The following is a 9,768-nucleotide window of genomic DNA, read 5'->3' as shown; positions in this document are numbered from 1 at the left end:
TTCCTTTCTTTTCTTTTCTTTTTTAATTGTTTCTTTTCCTTTCTTTACACAGGCACATCCAAATCATGCACAATTTCTAAACAAGAAAATTGAGATGTTTGATGAGATGGCTTTGGTTGTGGGTAAGGATATGGCTACAGGAGGTTTTTCCAAGGGAGTAGGTGATATAGGTGTAGAAGCATTGGATGACTCACCTCCACTTGTTGATGCTGATGTTGATGACATATCCAAAAAGAAGCAAGTTGATCCCTCACATGTGGCCTCAAATGAAACAAGGTCTCACAGGAAACGAAGTCATGCTACTATGATTGAAGATGCTGTTTACCAAGATTTGTCCATACAACTTGGTAAGGTTGCTTCTGCAATAGAAAAGATTTCTGAAAATCAGCTAAATTTTGGTAGTCTTTATGAAGAAGTTATGAAGATGGATGGATTTGAAGAAAATATGCTTGCATCTGCATTTGACCATTTGAATAGGGATGAAAAACAAGCAAGGTCATTCATGTTGAAAAATGACAAGCTCCGTAGACAATGGCTGCAGAACTTCTTTGACAACTATTTAAGCCAATTTTGATTATGTAGGTGCATTTTTGTTAGAATTTATGCTTTTCTATTTGGACAATTTGGCATTTTGGTATTTATCAGACTATTTGGCGTCTAGTTTGTAGGTTTTGAGATCATTATAATGGGTATTGGTTTGCAACTTTTAGTCCTTTTGTTTCATGGGCATGTGGATTTGGAAGCAACTTTTAGTCCTTTTGTTGGCTAAAAATTATTTTAATATGGAATGATTGGTTTGCTATTGTTACTAGTGGATATTGATTGCATAATTTTGGTGGTTAATAGTGTAACTGCCATGCTCAATCATGACAAGAAGCTAAGAAAGCTATCTGCTACAAAGGTGTGGGATGGTAAAAGTTTTCTAAAAAAATAAGATAGTTTTTTAAAAAAATAAGATAGTTTTCCAAAAAATGTTTGTAACTACCAAACACTAGAAAACATTCTCAAACCCATTTTCAAGGTCGTTACCAAACATTGAAAAATGAGATAATTTTCCAAAAAATGTTTTCTAGAAAATGACCTATTTTCCAGAAAACATTAATGCTGAAACAAACAGAGCGTTAAACATTGTTTAAGAATATTGAAGTATTTTAAAAAAAAAACAAAATGAAGATCCCAAACAGCGTCTTAAATGGCATAGGACTAGGATGATACAAAAAAGAAAAAAATGGTAGCCCTCCTTGTGATCCAAATTCCGCAGTGTCATTTCAGTGGCAACTTGGGAAGCCTGGTCAGTGGTCAGATAGGTGGGGCCAAGCTAAACTTGGCTCTGGTTCGTTGGTTTAAATACTCGTTGAATACAACTGAAGTCTTGAGCCACCACCCAACACAAATCTCTATCCAAGTTCTGGGAAGTTTGTGCGAATGGATCGGCGAAGACAGAGTGAGTCACGACCAAATCAATCTGAGGTTAACGTTGTTGTTGATGATTCTACTGCCTCTAGTGGCCGCCTTCTCCACCTTCATGCTCTTAGTATTGATTCTGCTTCCCTTCCAAATGCAAACGAACAGGTATTTATTCATATTTTTTCACCTCTCTCTCTCTCTCTCTCACTCTCTCTCTGCACATATAAACATGGATTTCTGGCTCCACACTTCCTTCTCAAACAGTTGCAGAAAAACATATGTTTGTATCTACAAAGCATGTTTATCAATATGGGTTTGATTTTGTTTTGTTTTTCTCATAAACTTTATGTTTGGTGCATGTAATGGTTGTGCTAGATTCTTTAATATGTTTACATATTTGGAGTTTGTTTTTTGTTTTGTTTTGTTTTGTTTTTTTTTTTTTTTTTGTAAATACTTTAAAATAGGCAATGGAACTTTATTTTTAAAATTTTTAATATAAGTATTATTATTATTATTATATTTTAGTTGTATGATGTTTAACATTTACGTTGAAGCACATAATGCAAGCGTTGGTGTGATTGAGCAACCTAGACGACAGCCTTAATGTGTAACACATAAACTCATAAAGGGATATAAGAATTGCCCATATCCACATGGTATAAGGATGGGAATGTGTAAAATATAGGATATAAGGATTGTCCATATTCACTGTTCACATGGTATAAGGAGGGGCATCCCAGTGTGTAGCATGTAACTTTTTCCATATGGTATATGATTTGTAATATATATCTTCAGTTTCTGCTCAGCTTTCTTCGTGATTTTCTTTACCAGTCATTTTTAAAAAGTAATAATTAAAAAAAAAATCATGATTTCTTGATTACATTCTAAATTGTATGTTTCAATGACTGGTAATTTTATACACACAATTCTTTGTTATTCTGTGCTTTCATGATTTAAACAGTGTTTGGAGTTAAGTTCTGCTTTAATGCTAGTTGATTTTGTTGGTCATGTTTCTCCTCTTCCAATTTGAACACTTTCAAACGTATATTTAAGCTTTTATTTTATTTTTTATGTAAATTATAAGTCTTACGGTAAATAATTAATTTAATAAGCAGATGAGTCGATGGAGTACTCTGGTACTTGCGTACAAGACTCTTGGAGTGGTATTTGGAGGACTTGTAACATCTCCATTGTATGTGTATCCTTCAATGCCTTTAAAGTCTCCGACGAAAGAAGACTACTTGGGTATCTACAGCATAATGTTCTGGACTCTTACTCTCATTGGTGTTGTAAAGTATGCTAGCATAGCTATCAAAGCCGATGATCAGGGAGAAGGTATTACATGAACCTGGAAAATTGCTTTTATTGTTCTCATATTTCTGGATTTCTTGCATACTTATTCTGAAGTGCAGTTTGCTTACTTTTCAATTTCTGTATTGGATTTGGTTGTAGATAACTGACTAATTCTAAGATTATGTCTTAATCAACTTAGTTGCTAAGTTGTTGTTATCTCCTTTCTTTTCTAGCTTATTTATTCTGAAGTGCACTTCATTTGCCTTTTGTTATCTGTACTGGTGTTGGGTGTAAATAATTGATTAATTCTAAGATTAATAATTTAGTTGTTAAATTTTTGTTATTTCCTATGTTGAGAATTGTGTGGTTGGTTGGACTAGTGGATGACTTGCCACTGTTTGAATTGTTTCACTTACCAGTTTTCCACTTAAAGGTAGCGTTTGGATAGGAATTATTGCGCGTCTGTGTTTTCTATTTCACGTTTCCTTCCTTTTTTCTTTTTCAGCGTGTATGAACAGTAATTTCACTGTTCATGCACATGGATTCACTGTGCAGAAGACAAATTGCACTGTTTATACACTGTTCACGCACTGTTTATGGGACCCACAACCACTTTATTCAGAAAAAATATATTAAAAATTGGTCCTACAGCACTATTCACATATCTAAAAATTATTTTGCTACAGTGTTTTCAATTTTCAGTTTTCAGCAAAATAAGTTGTATCCAAACGGACCCAAAGTGTGGGGAAATGCTATGGATTATTGGAAGAATGCTGTTTTCATCAGTGCGCTGATGCATAGGAAGAAATATTAATCCATCTTGCACTTCATGTTTTTTGGATGTGAACAACTGTGAAGCAACATAAGTTGGTTACTGTCTGCAATTTAAATTCTTTACTTATACGGACACCTTTTAATTGCAGGAGGAACATTTGCCTTGTATTCATTACTCTGTAGGCATGTGAATATAGGAATTCTTTCATCAAAACGTGTAAGTTCAAATTCAAGCCTTTCACACTCTATGCAGGAGGGCACTGAAAAGAAAAGTAGGCTCGGAATTTTTTTTGAAAGCAGTATAGTTGCTAGGAGGGTATTGCTTTTTGTTGCTATATTAGGCATGTGCATGCTTATTGGCGATGGTATACTTACCCCTGCAATCTCAGGTTTGTCTCCTCAATTTTGTCTGTCTTAATTATAATTTGGTCTGGTGTTTAATTGGATTTAATATTTTTAACTTTGTAAATTTGTTCAGTGTTGTCGGCAATGGATGGACTAAGAGCACCATTTCCTTCTGTGAGTAAATGTAAGTACTCATCCAGATTGTAATAACTTTGCACAAGCTTGAGAATTTTTGGGTCTTCTTGTAAGATATTGTTAAGTTCGACTGACTCATGTATATCATAGTTGGCTGTGCTTGGAGTTGGGAATATGTTCAAGCTACATTTTGCATGATCTACTTAGACTCTTCTGTTATTTCATAAAAAAAATTTCTATGTAGCCATTAAAAGCTCAAAAAATGAGAAAAGTTAATCATAAAATGCATCGCTCTAATCATATACAACTAATGATTAATTCCATGATAAAAAGGAAGAATCGGGAACAGAATCCTCCAAAATCAGTTTAGAGATTGCTTCATTTGCTTTTAGTATGACAGTAGTAGAGAAAGGGAATTACTGTGGAAAAATTTGTAGGAGTGCATCATTAAGGCTAAAGAACTTTACGAATATTGGACGATGTTCTGAAAAGATTATTATCCTTGTATTGGGCCAAGGAGGCGTGTCATTTCCAAATCAACTAATGAATTGTGTTCAAGAAGCTTTATAAACAGGAATGTTGATGTTGTCATGAAAATCACTCTTAAGACAGAAATTAGGACGTATGTTGGAGTCACTAGATGCTTTGTTATTAAACAAGGGTTTCAAAAGTCAGACTCACACAAATTCTGTCATAAACACAATGAGCAGATGTTTTGATGCCGTGATGTAAGCGGCTGATTCAGTTTGAAAGGATCACATTCATTCCAAAAAATGGAGAGAATGCATGTCATGTAAACAAAGGAAAGGGAAAATATTTGAAATTCAAGTGGGAAATAAAAACCCATCTTAGAGTAGGCCTCCTGTATGTTCTAGGAAGCCAAGTCAGCATTCTGTACTGGAAATTGTGGTTGCATAGTTCTATTGGTACAAAAATTTACAATTTAATTGAAAAATATCTCTTTGAATTTATTTACTATCTGGTTTGTTATCCTGCAGCTCTGGTGGAGGCACTCTCTGCAGTAGTGTTAGTTGTCTTATTCCTGTTGCAAAAGTTTGGTACCTCTAGAGTGAGTTTCCTCTTTTCGCCTATCATGGCTGCATGGACCTTGAGCACTCCACTTGTCGGAATTTATAGCATTATACATCATTATCCAAGTATATTCAAGGCTATATCGCCACACTACATCTTCCATTTCTTTTGGAGAAATGGAAAGGAGGGCTGGCTGTTGCTTGGTGGCACTGTCCTTTGCATCACAGGTGAGTGTCATATACTCATATTTAGATAATATGAATCCATAATTCAAGTAGAAGAGTAGCACAATTACTTTGGGTTGAGTTATTTAACATTATGATAGCCTCAAACCCAGACACATACACAAAACTTGGGTCGTGGAACTTATTGAAATGATTATCCTGAAAATATTAATTTACATAGGGTGCAGACTGACAAAAATGTCTAGAAGTTATTAATGAAAAAGATTTTATGAGTTTCTCAAAATAAGCTGAGAATGATTTTCCCAAAACAATTTTAGATATTGTTAATGTAGGATGTAAAGTCAGGTAGGTTTAAAATTGTTGAATGTTCAACTTATAAGTACAATACTTATGGGATCTCTTTAACAATTTTCTTTCATGATTCTCTTTAGGCAGAAGGATCCCAAGAATGCACATAGTGGATATCTTTTGCATTGCTTGTTACTCCAAAGAACTCATACGAATTAGCTTTTAGTAGTTTGATATTTACACCATGACCCAAGAACTCCATTATATTATTTGGACTATTTGATTTCAGTTGATTTTGTTGAAGAACTACTAGGCCTTTATGTTAGAGGGTCTAGACCTGTTTGCGTTTCTGAGTGACATGATTGAGAAAGCTTGTAAATCTGATTTACCTTGTAATAAAATCTTCTTGATATTGATAGGTAGACTTATTCACACAAATGTACTACCATATGCAGCATTTGATCTTTGATATCATCTACCCTATTCAGGTTCAGAAGCAATGTTTGCAGATCTTGGTCATTTCAACCAGCGTTCCATTCAGGTTATAGCAGTACCATTTGTTTGTTTATCTTTTAGATTTTCATGTCTTCTGCTTCAGTAGCTCCCTGACACTTTTTCTTCCATCAGATAGCTTTCTTGTTGACAATATATCCTTCTTTAGTTCTAACATATGCGGGGCAGACAGCATACCTGATCAAGAATCTCAATGATCATGATGATGGATTCTACAAGTTCATACCAACTGCAGTCTATTGGCCTATCTTTATCATAGCCACATCGGCTGCAGTTGTTGCAAGCCAGTCGCTCATATCAGCCACATTTTCGGTAATCAAGCAATCTGTAGTACTGGATTATTTCCCTCGAGTGAAGGTGGTACACACATCCAATAGTAAGGAAGGCGAAGTTTATTCCCCAGAAGTGAACTACATCCTCATGATTCTTTGCGTTGCTGTCATACTCATCTTTGGAGATGGGAAAGATATTGGAAATGCTTTTGGTACAGTAAATAAATAAAATCTGTAGATTGCTTTATACTGCATTCACTATTTAAAAAATTGTTACTAGTTTATAGATGTTAAACTAAATCAAGTTCCAATAAGTACTGCAATTGAAGTTTTTTAACAGTTTGACATCATCACCAATGCAATCTAAATCAAACTAAATAATACATCATATTCTTCAATTTGAAGACTATTTTGAACTTTCTTCATCTCTTTACTGTTTTAGTCTATTGTTTAATCTATGCAATCCTTACAAAATGCTGACCCATGATGACCTTGCTTGCAGGTGTCGTTGTCAGTCTAGTGATGCTTATTACCACTATATTGCTGACACTTGTGATGATCATAATATGGAAAACTCCACCTGTGCTGGTTGCTCTATACTTCTCTGTGTTTTTTGTGATGGAAGGTGTTTATGTGAGTGCAGTCTGCACTAAAATTTATGAAGGTGGATGGATTCCTTTTGCCATATCCTTCATTCTTGCTGTTATTATGTTTGGCTGGTTTTATGGGAGACAAAGAAAGCTAGAGTATGAGGTAACTCACAAGATAACTTTGGAGGGACTAAGAGAGCTTTTATACAACCCTGGTGTCCAAAGGGTTCCTGGATTGTGCTTCTTTTATACTAACATTCAAGATGGGCTTACTCCTATTCTTGAACACTACGTAAAAAACATGAAATCCCTTCACAAGGTCACCATATTCACAACTCTTCGATATTTGTTGGTTTCTAAGGTTGCTCCACATGAGAGGATCATCATCAGGAAACTGGGCCTAATAGGGGTTTATGGGTGTGTGATTCAATATGGCTATGCAGATTCCTTAAATCTTGAAGGAGATGATTTTGTAAGTCAAGTTACCAATAGCTTGCAGATGCATCTACAGGGCTGCTCGGATGGTCTAACATATGATCCTGTGGAGATCCAAGAAGAGATTTCTGATTTGGAACACACAAAGCAGGCTGGGGTGGTTCATGTCAGAGGGAAGACAAGGTTCCATGTAGGCAAGAACTGTGGCTGGTTTGACCGAATCATGCTTGCATTTTATGAAGTTATGCACAACAATTGTCGGTCTGCCCTGCCTGCTCTGGGGGTACCATTACAGCAGGGTATTGAGGTTGGAATGCTTTATGAGGCTTGAAAGGATGCTTTCTATCGAGTGTCATCTCCTGTCCGTGTGATTTTTAGTAATATACTGTAAGCAAAAGAGAGAGGGTGTCTAGAAACTTGGGGAAAGAAGGATCAAGCTCAATATTATAGATATTTTCTTGTAGGGTAATGTAACGCATTGGAGGGTTAAGGAATTGAAGGTGGGGTTTGTGAGATAGAAACCAACGACACCCATTGGAGCCAGTTGACGAATCCTTGAAATCCTTGAAAATAACATTGTCGAGTCGAAGAGAGAGAATGGGAGGTTTGCGATTTTGGGGAGTTGAAGAAGAGGGGAGGCGGTGCGGTGAGTCAAAACTATAATAAACAGAGAAAAAAAAAAAAGTCTTCAACTTATGACTAAGGTGAACCCCTGCCACATGCTAATGGTGACATGCACACTTGTAGTTTTACATTGTACACCATGCCATCACTTTTCTTTTTTTATGAAAAAAAAAAAAAAAAAAAAAGCTTCCATCAAATCCACCAAACGTTTTAATTGATTACATTGACAATTAAACTAACTAGTTGAGTTTCCGCTCATATTGCAACTTAATATTAGTTTTCTCCAATATTTCGATAATTTTTACCAAAAATCATGTAACTTAATTGATTGGCACCTCAATTTCAAATAGAAATGATTCAGATTCCCACTCTCAACTATCGATGTATAAAAAAGATATTTCAATAAATTTCATTGAAAAAAGTTGTAATCTTTAGTTAATTTATATATAGACAAAATAGAAATTACACTAAGAGTAGTATAGTGATTTGATCATACTATATATATATGTGTTTACAAATTGAAAATTGCATGATATAGTAGCTAATATAGATAGACATGTTTATGCCTACTAAAAAATGCATACATCCTTTAATTATTATTCTATTTTATTTTAACATTCTTGATTGTGTGTTACTAAAAATTTTCCCCTCTTTTTGTTGGACATGGTTTCAATTGTTGCAAAAATAGCTAAATTTGAGTAAAAATGCCATATTTCAAATCAATTGTTTCTCACATAAAAAAACCAATTGTTTCTCATATAAATCTTGGAAAAATGATATTAAAATTTGATTATGCTTAAAATAATTAATATAACAAAATAAACATATTTATTATATTAGTAATCTTTCTAACTACATAGAATATATATTATAGTGGTAGAGTTCCACACACACACATATGCACACACACACACACACAAAGGAGTTAGGAAATTTAAAGGATTAAGTTTAATTTTAGTGAATTCACAAATATTTAATTTTTTATGGCTTTTGTGACATTTGTTGTCAAAGCAACTACACATGAGTAAGAATGTCATATTCTAAATTTATTATTATTATTAAAACTAAAAATTATTTTCTATATAGAGTTTATAAAAATAATCATATAAATTCATTTAATATAAATAATTAATGCACAACAATAAATAATTAATATATACATTTAATCTATTGGCTAATTCAATGAACTAATACTTCAATATAAATGCAAATTTTATTGAAGTAGAAAACTAAATAAAGAGAAGTTCAAGGAATGCGCCACATGGCACAACCTCATACTCTCCAACATAAGGTTTTTGATATTTTATGTAAGAAGTTTTGAATAATATTTTACATATATTATAAGAAAAAGTAAACTAAATTAGAGTAAAGAAACATATATATATTTTGAGATATTAAAAACTAGTTTAGTAGTTTCACTGCATATTTGTAGTCTTCTCAAGGTAAAATTAGTTTTTAAAAAATCATGAAACCAAAGATAAATGCAAAAGAGTAACGGGACCATGAAAATCAACTAATTTGGGTTGTGTTCATATATTTCATACCATGAAATGAAAGTATGCCCAACTCTCTCACTGTCTTTTACTCATCGATGGTATGACATTAAAACAAGATATGAAAAAGTGTGTATGCATATATCTTAGAGATGATTTAAAATTAAATCACGGTAGAATATGATTTTACATTGCACACCAAATATTCTCTCTACTTATATACCCAAAACAAAAACTATCCAACCAAATTACCCAAACCTAAATCATATTTAAGCCCCTAATTTTAAAAAGAAAAAAGGAAAAAAAAAAAAAAAAATTACCCATTGGGGTTTTGGCGTCTTGATGGTAGTGGGAAACCTGTATAACAGAGGTGGTGACCCCT

General features: G+C 33.8%; 1 protein-coding gene across 1 annotated transcript; it reads left to right on the top strand.

Annotated features, from left to right (window-relative positions):
• The first annotated feature begins 1,205 nt into the window (after nucleotides 1-1,205).
• LOC126717815 (probable potassium transporter 17) lies at nucleotides 1,206-8,151 on the top strand. Its single transcript, XM_050419728.1, has 8 exons — nucleotides 1,206-1,572; nucleotides 2,523-2,742; nucleotides 3,624-3,863; nucleotides 3,953-4,003; nucleotides 4,953-5,213; nucleotides 5,948-6,000; nucleotides 6,087-6,456; nucleotides 6,747-8,151. Exons 1-8 carry the CDS (start codon nucleotides 1,426-1,428, stop codon nucleotides 7,598-7,600), a joined length of 2,196 nt encoding a protein of 731 aa, XP_050275685.1. The 5' UTR covers nucleotides 1,206-1,425; the 3' UTR covers nucleotides 7,601-8,151.
• Nucleotides 8,152-9,768: the final 1,617 nt, after the last annotated feature.

The sequence above is a fragment of the Quercus robur genome, chromosome 3, assembly GCF_932294415.1.
Source record: "Quercus robur chromosome 3, dhQueRobu3.1, whole genome shotgun sequence".
NCBI classification, from domain to species: domain Eukaryota; kingdom Viridiplantae; phylum Streptophyta; class Magnoliopsida; order Fagales; family Fagaceae; genus Quercus; species Quercus robur.
The sequence above is the reverse complement of the archived record's forward strand: the minus strand, read 5'-3'. Positions and strand labels throughout refer to the sequence as shown.